The sequence below is a fragment of the Apis laboriosa genome, unplaced genomic scaffold (assembly GCF_014066325.1).
Source record: "Apis laboriosa isolate Shangri-la unplaced genomic scaffold, ASM1406632v1 scaffold23_cov150, whole genome shotgun sequence".
Classification (NCBI taxonomy): domain Eukaryota; kingdom Metazoa; phylum Arthropoda; class Insecta; order Hymenoptera; family Apidae; genus Apis; species Apis laboriosa.
Window position 1 is genome coordinate 4,227,507 of NW_025222452.1, and position 15,706 is coordinate 4,243,212.

General features: G+C 44.3%; 1 protein-coding gene across 1 annotated transcript in view; it reads right to left on the minus strand.

The window, feature by feature from the left end:
* Positions 1 to 717: 717 nt before the first annotated feature.
* LOC122713378 (acetylcholine receptor subunit alpha-like 1) overlaps positions 718 to 15,706 on the minus strand; it is a 107,528-nt gene continuing 92,539 nt past the window's right edge. The window contains exons 6-7 of the mRNA XM_043933755.1: positions 8,585 to 9,673; positions 718 to 1,452 (exon numbers count right to left, since the gene is read on the minus strand). Coding sequence (XP_043789690.1) covers positions 1,249 to 1,452; positions 8,585 to 9,673 — 1,293 coding nt within the window. The 3' untranslated portion in view covers positions 718 to 1,248. The remainder of the gene's footprint in view (positions 1,453 to 8,584; positions 9,674 to 15,706) is intronic.

Sequence of the window (15,706 nt, forward strand, 5' to 3'; positions counted from 1 at the left end):
TTCTTTTTTTATTCTTTTTCATTTTTATCTCTCTTCTTCTTCTTCTTCTTCTTCCCCCTCTCCCTCCCCCATTCTTCGTTTTAACCCTTCTCGCCACGTATAAATTGTAACGCGCGGTCCTGCGCAAATGTTTACCACCAAAAATGTGTGTTACGTATGCGCGTGTAGATGCGCACAAAGATGCATGACAAAGAAATCGCGGGTATCGTCCCTCTCGTAACCGATCTCCTCGTAATGTGCGCGTACGAGTATATTATATATCTGCGTGCGTGTATATATGTATATACGTGTGTTAAGTGTGTCAAGTAATGTATGCCTTGTGTGTGTTTTTGTATGTGTGTGTGTGTCTCTTAAACGTCTTCTTATATAAAATCGGCAGTTCGGGCAGTTCGACGTCTCGCCGCACGACTCTAGCCTTACGTATGAAACCAGATTTACAAAAATACGTTGCGCGTGTGTTTCGCGTATTTGGCACTTTTTCTCCCCTCTCTTACCCTCCCCTCCCCAATTCCTCCTCTCGTCTCTCTCTCTCTCTCAATAATCTCGGCTAACCTCTTTCGTTCTCATTCGCTCATCGCTACTCCTCTCTCTACTCTACTCTTCCTTACTCCTCTCCTCTCGTTCCTCCACGCCATTCTCTCTCTCTCTCTCTCTCTCTCTCTCTCTCTCTCTCTCTCTCTCTCTCGCCTTCCCTCCCCTTCTCAGTACTCAACACTCAACGTCTCCCAGTCTCGAAACAGTCTCAGGATCGAATATATCCATAGGATAAGATCCCCGTGCTCGCAAGTTCGGAGAGGGAAAGATCGACGCCACCTCCTCGTGGAATCCTCCTGTCGCTCCTCGCGTAACAATATCGTTTCCTGGCCGTGTTCCTCCGTGAAGATCCGATCATCTCTGGCGGCAGCGATCGAGAGAGGGTCCTGTTGCGCGTCGACGCGAAAATCGGCAGTTTGGATGATGGGCGGCGGCCGTTGTACGACAACGGCCACGACAACGACCACGATTATGGTGACAGCGGCGGCGGCGGCGGCGGCGGCGGCAGCGGCGAGGATGATGGCGAGAACGACGACAACGACGACGGCGACAACGACGACGACGACGACGACGACGACAACGACGACGACGACGGCGACGACGGCGACGGCGATGACGACGATGATGCCGGCAAAAATAGTCGCGATGACGACTGCGACGACGGCGGAGCAGCTGCCGCTGTGGACGCGGCGCGGGGCCGCGCGGGATCGTCGACTAGTCCTCCTCGGGACCCATGTTCATCAGCATCATCTTCTTCTTCGCGATCTTGCTATATTTGATGTCGATCGGCTTCGTGGTGTCGTAGAGGCTCGGCGCCTGGAGAATGATCAACACCGTGCCGAGCACGCAGGCCACCGTGAATATCCAGAGGAAGATCCGGTCGAGCACCATCGCCACGTATTTCCAGTCCTCCTCCACCTGGAAACAGAATTCATATCGGGTTCGCGTCAGCTTGATTCGTCGTTAAATTATCATTTCGGTATTTAATCCAAAAATACACGAAACGTCCTTCTCGCTCGTTGAATTCTTCACGACGGATGTCGTCATTGATATCGTCACACCCCTCGTTATTTCGCAACGAATCGTGCGCAACACCGTGTACACGCCGTGAGATCGGTTGGAAAAGGGGATTGAGTTATTAGGGGAATTGAGAGATCGCGAAGGGACGAGAGTTCGGATACCGTCGTAAATATAATATCTCGTTCGACGAGACCGACCGTTAGTCCCTTTTACAAGGTGGAGGTTGAACATTCCTCCCCTTCGTTCCAGACTCCTATGTTCGGGGAGGAGTGAGAAACATTCCTCTCGAGTTTTTCCTCCACGCGTATCATCTCTTAAAATGTGTAAGGAAAAATCCAGCACACAGCACCGGTATCTCAGGGAACTTTCCGTATCTAAGGAGCTAAAAGGCGAGTCCTATCTTTCCAACTTTCAATCGAACAGATCTTTTACACGCGACGTATATATAAAAGGGGAGAGAGAGGGAAGAGGGAAGGGACAACCGATCCTTCGTCTAAAGGGGTGTATCGACTCCTTTCGATTCCTTTTGACAAGGGAGGAAGTGGACGATAAAACAGACACCCGATACTTTTATCGCACTTTCCCCTCAAACGCCTATATATATCTGCCTCTTTTCAATTCCTTTTCCAACTGGTTCCACGCATACGATGCTTTTAGTCTCGATAGACCAACCCTTATTCGATACCCTTCCAACATCCTTCGCAAATAGATCGATGGATCGAGTGACTCGAGTCTACGAAGAAAGGAAATAAGGAATAAACGCGATCTTGAAAAATTTGTTTAATCGCAATATCTTCTTCTCTAAAATTCCATCTCCTTCCTATTTGATATTGAAAGAACCAGAAGATGATATGTCATACCACCAATTCTTTTTCGCTCCTTCCTTATCATGTTCGAACTTTCAAATTGACAAATCCATCGAGTTGAAAGGGTTAAGAGAATTTCTGAATCGTCGTGAAAAACGCGACGATGATCGAACTTTTGAACTCTCCACGTATTGTATTTTAATTTTCGCTGTTTATTGTAAACTTGCAAACACACAAGAGTCAGTCTCGCTAACGAGTCCATTAGCAGGTCGAGAAAGAAAGAAACGCGTCTCTCTCTCTCTCTCTCTCTTCCATCCTATAATTACAGCGTCGCATCGTGTTCCAACGCAACGAACCGTGCACAGAACCACAGACTTGCACGACTTTTTTCCCACGAGCTTGACTTCCCTCCACTATTTTACCATTTCTCGCGAGCGACTGGGTGCCAAGAGGCAATTTCGTCGACGCTCGATGTCCTTTCCCGGGGATCCAGAGATCAGTATCCAAGCCCCTATCTCCGCTATATCTTTCTATTCCCTATTTTCTCTCTCCTACTCCCTCCTACTCGTTGGCCATTCACATTCAAAAACCAGACTCAGGTTCACGAGACCATCGCCTTCACCCGAACGCTCCTCGGTTTTTACCCTATTGCGACAGAGCGAAACTGTTATGAAATGCGAACGACGAAATTCAATTGCCCGATTTGACACCGATTCATGGATTAGAAAATTTTCCTACGCATTTTTCCATCGATGTATCGTGTTTCCTATTTGAAAGAGGAAAAAAATAAAAAGAATCTTTAGATCGTCGAACATTTGAACACTGATCAATTTTTCGAATCAGGAAAATCGGCGTTAAATTGCTTTCACGATTGTGAAGCAATGATAACTTGTGTCTAATTGCACATAGGAAGAAAGTATCGATCTAGTATAATTTCCCAATATTGCTCGAATTAAAACGCGATTTTTGTAAGCGTCGAAGACATCTAGAAGAAAAGACACGATATAGGAAGCAATATTCGAAAGTTCTAGATTTTTGCGAATAGAAGAGTTCACTTTAAAGAAATATACTTCAGCCGATTTTTTTTCGTTCAATATACAGGATATTCCCAAAGCTATTTTCATCTGGCACCTTTCTTTAGTGCAGTTCTCACTCCCGTGCAGATTTGAGAATGATGTACAGGGATCGTGTAATATTTGCCCGGGAAAGAAAGCACATGCGGAAGGACATTAACCGAATTAAGCGCGGTTAACACGGGTCACGCGGCTAGAGGGTTCACCACCCCCGAGAATATGGACGCACAAAGCCCTTTTCGTTCGTTTCCAGCCGTTCCAGTCGGTCGACGACGACAAGACGTCACGTCTCCTCTTTCAGTTATTCCCTTTCTTTCTTTCCTTTCTTCTTTTCCTTTTCTCTTTTCTCTTTTTTCTCCCCCCCCCCTTTTTTTTACGAATCCACGAGGAGAGAGAAAAGGGCGTGTCGCGCTAAAGGAACGGCGATTCTTTTTTTCGGGAACAAACGAGGGAACATTGGCGGAGCTTAACGAATCCGCGTGGACGCGACAGGCCACGCACCTGTTCCCCCGGAAGTTACGTGTTTGACCGCCGACCCATAAAATCCGTTCGAAACACTCGTTTCGCCGCGTCAGTTCTTCGACCGTTTGCCCGATTTTTTGCAGACGCGCGAAAATGCAGTTTTCAGCGTTTTCGAAAAGCGGTTCGTAGATACGTAAAGTGATATTAAAAAAGGAGCTTTGAGAATCGAATCGCGATGGTTGTTGAATTATTATTAGAGTATATCGGTTTCGATTCGGTTTCGGGCGAAGTATCGAGAGTGAAGTTTCTAGCTACGTTCGAAAAAATTAAATGGAATTTATCGAGTACGTAGTTCGCTGTTATTAATCGATCCTGTATCAATTTTCGATTTCATCGTTCTCGAAGGAACAACAACAAGGGAAATCTTATCAAGTATATATCGCTTGACGTTATCTAATGGGAGTGGAACGTCGAAAGGAGGAATTCGTTTGTGAATAACAGAGTAAAGAAAACGTGCGTGGGGGAATGAAGAAGAAGAGCGGGGAAAGAACGTGCCATAAAGAAAATTGAGGAACAGAGGCTCGATCGATACCGTTCTCTATAGTTTTCCACGAGTAGCGAATACGCGTCAGGAATATCGGCGCCGCTTGAGATATTGCACGATAACGAATAATATAGTTCCATAGTTTTCTCACAACTTATAACCTCCCCCCGATCTAACATTTTCCTTCCTATTTTTCCCCGAATACAATACGAAAAGTATTATATATACCTGAACAAAATAACGAACAAATATTAATAATGACTCTATATTTTTCGAATTTGTTTCAAATTTCTTTCCTTTGTTTTTCTTTTTTTTCTTTTTCTCAAAAAACAAACCAATTTCAATCTAAATCTAACCTTTGATACTTTCCAAAACTCTTTTCGTTTTCCAAACAAATTATTAACGATAATTCTTCACTTTTCAAATCAATCTGAGATTTTTAGAAAGAAATCTATGCGAAACTAATTTTAATTTAAATCTTCGATACTTTCCAAATTCCTTTCGTTTTATTTTTTCCAAACAAACTGTTAACGATAATAATTCTCCACTTTTCAAATCGATCTCAGATTCTTAGAACGCACGAAGGAAATCTATGCGAAACTAATTTTAATCTAAATCTTCGATACTTTCCAAATTCTTTTCGTTTTATTTTTTCCAAACAAACTGTTAACGATAATAATTCTCCACTTTTCAAATCGATTTGAGATTTTTAGAACGCGCGAAGGAAATCGAAATCTATATAAAACCAATTTTCATCTAAATCTCACCTTTGATACTTTCCAAATTCTTTTCGTTTTCCAAACAAATTATTAACGATAATTCTTCACTTTTCAAATCAATCTGAGATTTTTAGAACGCATGAAGGAAATCTATGCGAAACTAATTTTAATCTAAACCTTTCGTTTCATTTTTTCCCAAACAAATTATTAACGATAATAATTCTCCACTTTTCAAATCGATCTGAGATTCTTAGAACGCGCGAAGGAAATCTCTGCAAAACTAATTTTAATCTAAACCTTTCGTTTTATTTTTTCCCAAACAAATTATTAACGATAATAATTCTCCATTTTCAAATCAATCTAAGATTCTTAGAACGCGCGAAGGAAATCGGAATCTATGCGAAACCAATTTTAATCTAAACCTAACCTTCGACACTTTCCAAATTCTTTCCGTTTTCCAATTTCCAACTAATAACGATAATACTTTCGTTTCATTTTTTTCAAACAAACTGTTAATAATAATTCTCCACTTTTAAAATCGACTCGTGGTACGACTCGCGGAAAATGGAAATCCGAAAGCGCGAAACAATTCGCAGGGCAGGAAGTGGCACAGTCGCGCGCGTTCTCGCGTCCACGCTTGGTTCACGCGGGCCACATTTGGCACGGAGCGGAACTTCGCCGCAGTGCGTTCCAACGGCGGACAGCTCGCGTTCGATAATTTATGAACGCCGCCGCCGCGCGACTTTCCGCATCCTCGAGCACCCCTGCCCCACACCCCGTCAGCCCCCGCCGGGGGTTGACTCCTCCCAAGCAAGCGGAAGTCGCCCCGGTTGATGCGGCCAGCGCGCGGAAATCAAGGCATCTCCGGGACTCGAGGGCTCGATATATCGAATTTGGCCACGGCCCGCCTTTGGCTCCGTCCAGATCCCGATTCCGCTCGAGATACGAGAAGATCGTTCGAGATAACTATGCGGCAAACCGCTCCTCGATACGACATGGGAATTCGGAAAAATATGTGGAAAGTATCGTGGATTCGCCCCCTTTTTTTTTGGAAATTTTCCCATTTCCTATTTTTTCCTATTTATTACCGGGAGAAATTATCGGGGAGATATTCTGGCATCCTTAACTCCTTTCGAAATTTATCATCTAATGATAGGTATGGTATAATTTTTCCCAGTTTTTCGAAGGAATGTTCTAAAAATAATCGAAAATAATACGTTGCCATTGCCAAATCGGTGATAATTTCCATAACGAATGGTACTCTTCTCTAATGAAGATAAATATATCACATTTATATTTCTATTAAAGAAATCGAAACGTAACGTCGCATATACAGGGTGTCCCCGAACCAAACGATCAAACTATATATATAAATCCGCTTTTTTGTAAAAAAAGTTGCAATAAAAATGTGACACTAAAAGTCAACAGCGAGTCGATTGGCCCCCCGAGATTTTTATTTTTATGTGGGAAACAGTGAAAGAATATTGTGTATCGTTCACTCGCGGCAAGAATCGAATACGAAGGATTAATAATAACAAGATAAAGATGAAATTTGATCGAGAGTGATATATAAATCCCTAAGATGTTCGAAACGTAATCCTTTTTTCAATGTAACGTGATATTAACATTCCTTTTTTATTTTTACTCACGGAACGCACAGTTCGATCGTTTAAACCCTGTACACAACGTTACATCGAAAAATATAGTATCGTATTTTGATTATATTTTCCAAGTTCTCGTCACGACACCGACGAATCCGTCGTTATTCGAGACGTATATTTCGATTGGTGAACCACGTAGCTGAAACCATATCACCTCACAGATGGTTCAAAATTCCATCTTCCATTCTCGCCCTGTTGGGAACGAGGCAAGCTCGAACTCGAACTTGTACGAACTTGTTTCACGGTGTCGCGACAGACAACGCGAACGGGGTTCACGAGTCGATCGTTTTTCGTTGCTTTTTCCAAGCGAGAGGAGAGAGGGAAGTCTCTGGTTTGGCTCCACGATGAAATTCGGGGGAAGAAATGGCGGAGATTTGAGATCTCCTTGGAAAGGAGAAGTCATCGCTCCCCCAAGGGACGCGAATAAACTCGATACCACGATGGATCCAGAAAAGTGTGCCGCGCAAATATGAAATAGGGGAGCATAAATTCGTTCGAATTTACGGCCGGCCCCGGACAAACGTCTCAACTTCGGGACGCGCTGGGACCGCCGTCAACGTCAGAATCAATTTCCCAAGTTTTACATCCGCCCAGCAAAGGAACTTTCCCACCGAAACTTTCCTCCTCGCTACGCGTTTATCATTTCTTTTTCTCTTTCTTTCTTTCTTTCTTTCTTTTTTTTTTCTCGAAATTTCATCGATCCCTGTTCCTTTCCTGTACTTTCTACTTTCTCGTACAAAATGATATAATGATACGTTATATATTCTATCTCGAGTCAGAGGACTTGTGTTCAACTGGAGCAAGTTGTCCGATTTTTGTCAGAACGTTTTCTTTAAAGTACACCTCTAAGGATTATTATTGCATTACCTCAACAATCTTCTCCTTTCTTTTTTTATTTCGCCAACCACGGCGCCTGGCGAGTCACGCGTCTCCCACGATAACAAGTTTTCCCTCACCACGCGTCGAGAAGTTTAACAGGTTGCCAAGGATATGCAACACGAAGAAGGCGGAGCAAGTGTTGGCTGGGAAGATTGATGCGAAACGATCGCGAGCGAGAAGCTTATCGCGAGTACTCTTGGTCGGATGAGAGCGTGGGTCCCTTCAAGATTTTTGCATCCAAGTGAAAATTGTCGATTTTTGTTATCGTTCTTTTTCGGCTTCTCCTTCGAAAATCTTGATTAGAGTAGCTTGATTCATTTTTTTTTTTTAAGGACGTTACAAAGGAAATTACAAAATTCCAATGAAAATATTGTTCGAATGGCCCGTTCGAATTCCAACGATTTCGACGGCAGAAAGCGATCGGAAACGATGGTTCAACGGTATGATAAACGTTCGATCGTGCGAAACGCGATCGATCCGCGACAGAGCGTAACTCGTGACGCGTTACGTTACAGGATACCCGACGCAAGCCCACGTTTGGCTCAGGACGAATACCCGTGTCAAAATTAATGCGGATACTAGCCGCCTCACAGGTCAATCCTCTATCGTGGAATATCGTGAATATCCTCGTTGCGATTATGTATTACATTCCTATATCGGCCAATCGCTTATTATTTTCGATGATTATTCTCAAAAGATAGACGAGAATATATCGTATATGTGTTTGAACGTAATTGACAGAATCGAAAAAAGATTTCCTATCCCGATAGGCGATATTTTAATTTAAGATGGAGAAAGGAGAGCCTCGAGTCGTTTCCTCGGATCTCGGAATAAGAAATAAGAGAATACGTTCGATCGTGTTTGTATATACACATAATATACTCACGCTCTCGAACTTGTCCTTGTTCTTGGCGTGCTGAGCGATAAACCTGGCGTCGTCGATGGTCTTCTCGATCTCGCGAACCAACGGCTTCTCGAATGTGGGGCTGACGTCCTCGTGAACGTATGCGGGGCTGGCCGGGCCGAAGAGGTCGTCGTCAGCCCCCGGCAGTGGGAGCGAGGGTAGGGGCTCCTCGAAGCAGGGCGCTACGGTCGTGCCCACGGTGGCCACCGCGCCAAGGTCGTATCTGGTCGCCGACGGTGGCAGACCGTGGGCAGGTATCTCGTACTCCCCGCTGAACCTGTTGCCGTAGTACGCGTCGTACTTGTCAGTCTCTTGTACATGGAACACATCGGTGAGCATGCCCTCGGCCGGTTTCCCGTTGGCCGCCTCCACGTCGTCGTCGTCGTCGTCGTCGTCCCCGTCGTCGTCGTCGTCGTCCTCCTCGCCGACCGCCTCCCCGTTGGCGTTCATCGCGCCAACCCCGGCCCCGTTCCTCCCCACCACCACCACCTCGTCCTCCTCCTCCTCCTCCTCCTCGTCCTTCTTCGGCCTCTCGATGAGAAGGAACCGCGGCAACACTTGTATGAACACCACCCTCACCCACCTCGACATACGGTGGGTGACGGGCGATCGAAAGTTCACGTTCAACACGGCTATCGTCACCACCACGGAAAGGGTGACCAGCACCATGGTGAACAGTAGGTACTTGCCGAGCAACGGCACCGTTAACGACGTGGGCGGTATTATCTCGGCGAGCAGTAGGAAGAACACCGTCAACGACAGCAGGATCGAGATCGAGAGCGAGACCTTCTCCCCGCTGTCGCTCGGCAGGTAGAACACCAGCACCGAGAGAAAAGATATGCCCACGCACGGTATGATCAGGTTCACCGTGTAGAAGAGGGTCTTGCGGCGTAGGGTGATATTGAACACGATATCGGGGTAGGGCTCCTCGCAGCATATGTAGAACGCCTCGTTCCTCACGGCAGGCACTTTTATGATGTCCCACTCGACGGAAATGTAGTAGTCGGTCAGGTCGATCCCGACCTCGATTTGGTTCGAGTCTTCGGTCTGGGCAAGGTGTCGCAAGTCGACCTGCGCAACAAAACCAACAAAACGATTACACTACGTATGTGTCTTCCCAACTTTCTCCCTAATTCGTCCGGAAACGCGCCAATTAAATAATCCCCTCGTTCATTCGAAATATCTCCAATTAATTGAGATGCTTCGGGAAAGAAAGAGAGTAACGTGTACATACACATATATAGATTTCCTCTGGTGTACGTGACTAAGAGTGGAACGGGGACGAGAAGAGAGGAGAAGAAGGAGTGTGATGAATAATAAGGGTGCATCTCGCCTTAGAATGCGCCGTCCTAACTGGGAAACGAGGTACGCCTCGGCCAAAAATAAAGCGACCATTCCGAGGCCCGTTTACGAACTTTCGGATCGAGAATGAAAATCCACCCGATATTTTCATCCGATTTTATATTTTCCCCTCCGTTTCGAGATCCGATTGTTTGGAGAGAGAGAGAGAGAGAGAAAGGAGGAGGAGAAAGGATCAGCCGGAGAAGAAAAGTCGATGATAGCGAACGAAAGAAATTGGATACCCCTAATGGGCGCGGGCTAAGGTGGATTTCACTCCGCTCCCGTCGTATCCGGGAATGGGGATAAACTCCCCTGGCGAACGGAGCCAAATCTCTCTTCCATCGAACTTCTACCCCCCTGGCTAGACCTCTCCTCGATCCCTCCTCCACCCCCTCTGCACTTTTCTCGGATCTTTCGACAGCTTCGCCGAGAAGATCGCCGCGCGTTAAACCGCACTCTCCTTTCAAAACTGCTTCTCTAGAGACTGACGCAACATCTCTCACACATATTTCTCCTCTCACGAGACTTCAAAGTGGTTTATCTCTCGTTTGACGCGTATTCTTCGTTTCAACTCTCGTCGAAACTCATAATTAATAGCAATATCTCAATATCTTCGAAACGATAGTTGGATAGGAGCACTCCTTGATTAATATAAGGAAGGTGGAGGAGGAATACATTCCGTACATTCGAATATTATATCTGTTAATCATCCGTCTGAGCGATATCGATCCCTCCTCGCCGAGTATCGGGCGTATTTACACGGCAAGGGTTGAATAGTCGCGCAAACTACTGTGTCTATTCGATCCATCGATCGAGCCCTAATTGAGCGGGGGAGGGGAGGAAGAGAAAACGCGAGATTGTTCGACGGTTATATCCATCCAGACGGTCGACTTCGACGACGACTTGTTGAGCCTCGCGATTCGAAACCCTTGGCGAAGAGAAACGACGCGCTCGAAGTAGATCGAATCCTTCCCTACTTTTCCTTCGAGCGAATCGACGCCGAGTCGCGTTATAAGTTTATGCCTCGAAAAAAGGAATCCTATCCTATCGTATTCCTCTGATAATTACCATCGTGGAAGGGGTTGAAGTTGAGTCGAGCGGAATTTTTATTGCACGCCTAACAGGCGAATCCTTAAAGCCTCCCATTCCTGCAATTTTGTCAACGGCCGTATTTCGTCGAATGTCGAACCTTGTTTGCTCGTTACGTGTATATATATTTATATATACATATATATATAGAACGGATCGATAGCTTCGGTCTACTCCCCGAGTATTTGCGCCGCGGCAGAAATAGAAGGGTAATACACTTATCGTCGGTGTTTATGAGCGTACGTGTTTTGTTTTTCGATATACCGACTATATTTCCACGCCTCTCCACGGGTTTATCAACCAACGTTCCCTAATTATAACCAAAATTTTTTTCCTGCTAGGATATTTCCATCCCTCCCCTCTCTTCATTCTTACAATACGTGCGAATTTTATCATTTATGAAGATATTATATATATTATATATATATTCGTATGTTTATATAAAAATATTTTATTTATTAATTAACCATGTTTTAATATCCCCATTCGCCTCTCGAAACGCTTCATCGCCACTCCATCGTTTCGCGGAACGTTTCCTCGTCATCTCGTTATCAAATTCGAGCGACAGTGTCGTTCCGGGAAAAAGCATGGAACACGCGCGCCCCATATTTCTTCGCTTCTGGCCGTTGTCAAAACGGATTACGCGATCGAGAGCGGAGGAGAGCGGAGGTGGATCGAAATGGGAGAAATGCTCGAGTGGTCCACGGTTGGAAGTGGTCGAGGGGGATGGAACGGAATGGATATTCCGCCGTGGAACGGTTTTATCGTTCAGGACGCGGGATTTATTCCCGCGATGGTTGTTCAAATCCACCAACAGCTGGATTTGTTGGGACGGTGGATAAATCTGTCCATCCACGGGAGAAGGTCAACGGATGGTGCCTCCACAGGAGGATGAGGGGAACGATTTCGATCCACCCCTATCGCGAAATTACTCTTCCTTTCCACTCCTTCCTTTCCTCAAATTTTTTGAGAATATTCGCGCTGAGGAATAACAAATCGATCTCTTGATGCGAATTATTAGAAATCTGTTTTGGAATATCGATTATCGCCTTTCACCTCCTCCTCTTCCCGTTAGTTTAATCAGCGAATTTATAAAGTATATATTTCCAACAATCGATGTAGCTTCGCTTTGGTGATCAAACGAGAATCGATAGACATCCGAGCGTTTGCAGAGGATCGCTTCGTATATCGATCGAGGGGGATGGAATTCGAGAGAGGGAGGAAAAAATGTGTAAAGGCACGCATCCGTCAACCGGACGGGGGAGGGAGGAAAAGTTTCATCACCGGTGGCGAGAGGGGAGAAGACCGGCGAGGAGCAGGGTCGATGAATCGTGACGTTTTCCCGATGCCTGGCTCCAGTGTCGAGAGATTAGACACGTCTATATAGGGGCGTGAAATATTTCTCGCGGGTAGAAAGCCTAAACCCCCGTTTTAGGCTGCCGGAGATGTTTAAGACACTGAGAGGATGTTTCGAAGCTGAAAGCCGCTAAGTGCAGCCGATCAATTATACCAGATTTTCCTTTTCAACGCCTTCTCTACTCTCGTTCCTTCCACTTTCTCTCCATGTATTATTTCACCCGGAAGAATTTCTTTTCATCCATTTTAATTCCCAAAGTTTCTTCTTTTACTTTCGAAAGATGATATTTATTTGTTGCGCGGGAGTAACGTAGAGAAATAACTTTGTCAATTTTGAAACTGGGAGGCACAAAGATGCTAGGACAGAAATATTCGTAAGGATAGATCGAGATGCTCAAATGGATAATAACGAAAATTTGTTTTCTAATTTATCTCCTTTCCAATTATTAAGCATAAAATTGCTCACTTTGGATCGACAAATCTCGCGTCAAACTGGAAAATTTGATTATCTGGACGATTCTTAAGATCGATTTTGAAGGAAGACCTAGAAAACGTCGATTCTTCGCGCTTCTCTTTCTTCCCTTAAAACGAATGTTAAAATAAAAGAGAAATGAATTCTCGAGTCCATTGGAAGATCTCGCGTTTTCCAACGCTTTTCCATTATTGGACACGAGTTTGGGATAGGGAATGTTATTTATAACGATATCGAGAAACGATGAGAAATTAACGCGGCGACTTCGAAGCTAACCTGAAGAACGAGAAAGAAACTTCGAAAGAAGCCACGAAGAGGTAGAGACAACTTCCTCCAAGATCCTCGAGGATACTGGAAAGTTTTTATTTTAAAGTTGGGTAGTAGTGAGCAGAAAGTGGAAAAACGTAAAATAAACCCAATGTTTTCACAAATAATTCTATATCTACTTTTATACGAGTTTGATCCCGATTACCCAACGAGCCGTACGAGTCTTTCCAATTAAAAATCTATCTCCCCAATTTTAAATTATTCAACTTCATTCCCCTAGTGAAATTTTGTGCCTGCTCTCTGACGCGTTTTCGACGCGTAGAACAACGTGGAATTCCAATTTCCAGCTCGCGTTCGGAGAAAGAACGGCGACCACCGAGCCGTTGGCTAAGAAATTCATCGAAGATTCTGCACCGGCATGAATTATTCGTTATATGCAACACGAAACACGGGGAGCCGAGTTCGAACCGTTTCAGAGCAAGGATTGGCGGTGGTGGGCTCGAAAGAAAGAAAGAAAGAAAGAAAGAAAGAAAGAAAGAAAGAAAGAAAGAAAGTAGCAAAGGGGAAACTGTCAGCGCACAACTTCCGACTTCTAATAAATAGTTTAGACGCGACATGAAACGTTTCGAGGGCAACGTTTTCTTGGCAACGGCCAACTCTTGCCCGGAATTCCATCACCCTTCCGCCTCATTTATATTCCACGCGATGAATTCGTATCGATGGAATTTGGAACGGAAACGCTGGGTTTGATTGCCGCTTCCGGATGCCCGACTTGATATGCCTCGATCGAATTAAGTGGACGATGATTAACACGAGTGTTTTCTCTGAAAATTTCCCTCAAGACTTGGGAAATTAATTTATCGAAACGAAATCGAAGCTTGGAAAGTTTCTTGATTAGGATTTACAACTCGATCGATTTTCTCAAGGAATAGCTCGTTGAATCGTAAGAGGAGCTGGATAAGAAACACGATCGTGCCTTTAACGGGTGCTCTTCGAAAATTCTGAAAGAAATTTGAAACTCTTGCCAAATTGCCATTCGAAACCAATCGGTTCGTTTTTCGATTGTGATCGAATTAATCGGATCTCTCTCGATATTTTCAACCTCTTCCTCTTTCTCCTCGACGAGAGATTATAAACGATAATATTTTTGGATTTATCGATGAAACCGCTTTAGAGAAAAAGGAGATGGAAAATGCATACGTGGATTGAAATATATGTAAATGTAATAAATCGGATACGAGATGGAAGCGAATGTATAACACGGGAAAGTAGTCGAGTTCCGAAAAGAGAGCTCGGTCGACGTTCCGTTGATGCGTTTCTTCCTGTTCGAATATCTTGCATTGTAACGCGGTTCACCGAGCCAATCCCCCATGTCCGACCGACAGGTCTTACATTTCTTTACTTTTCCAATCTTCCCTTCCTTAGAAGGGAAGAACATCTTAACAATTTCCCCGCATTTCTATCCCATTCCCGTATCATCATCTGCAAATAAATCCCGAGAACGCCCATGTTATTCCAAATGGATTACCTTTAAACCAATCTCTCGTTCCTCGATTTTTGCACATTCTTTTTACTCGCACGCAACGCTGTACTATATTTTCGACGGGAAATGTTTTTTCTAGGAAGCGTAATCCTGCTTCTTTCTTGCTTCCTTTTTCTTTTCTTTTTTCCATCTTACTTCCATCCTTCGATTCGCCGGAAAGAAATACACTTCAAGAAATACACTGGATTGAAATCCAATTTTTTTATCGAACGAACGAAATTCCATATCGATTTCCCAAAAACGATATTCCCCAAGAAATTGGCCGATCGAATGGCCGCGTAAAACCGCGGCGACATCCTGCCAAATTACCCCCTCCCCCCGGCCAACTGGCTGTTATGGAATTTTTTACTAGTTTTCCAGCCACTGGCTTTCCATTGATCCCGCGGAATCCCGTGGTTTTATTTAGCATAAAGTTTTACGCGACGACGGCCACCATCCAAGCTTCGATAACAACGCCCAACGTTTGTGGAATGCTTTCGATGGAGGGGGGGCAGAAGGAGAAAAATCTCCAGTTACGTCTCCAGAGATGGGACACGATTTTTGTCACAGTTGACCGTGACGGGTAAAAATCTCGAAAATGGAAAGGAAGGGGACGAGAGGAAATAAAAGGAAAGAGCGTATCAAGGGTGTATATACATGAAAATATGAAAACTCGATCGAGAAATAATTTCGAAAATTTTAAGGATTAATAAAAGAGTGTGCGGATATCGTGCGGAGAGTTGGATCAATTAACTCACAATTGAGAACGTAACTAAGTTAAAAATCTGGAATAAAGTTACTTTAAGTAATTGCTCGTTAAAATGCTCACGAACAACATTTATTCGATCCGTTTTTCCGTACAACCTCGGCCGTTACAATTATATCCGATTATTATTATCATTATATTTCCAACAATAAATTGTCCAAGTAACTTTATTCGTAACTTCGACTTATTAAATTTTCCCCATCGTTGGATACGATGTTTTTCGTTTTTGTTACGGAACGATCGATCGATCAATGGTAAAAACGAGAATGTCGAGTCGAGAGAATCTTATTA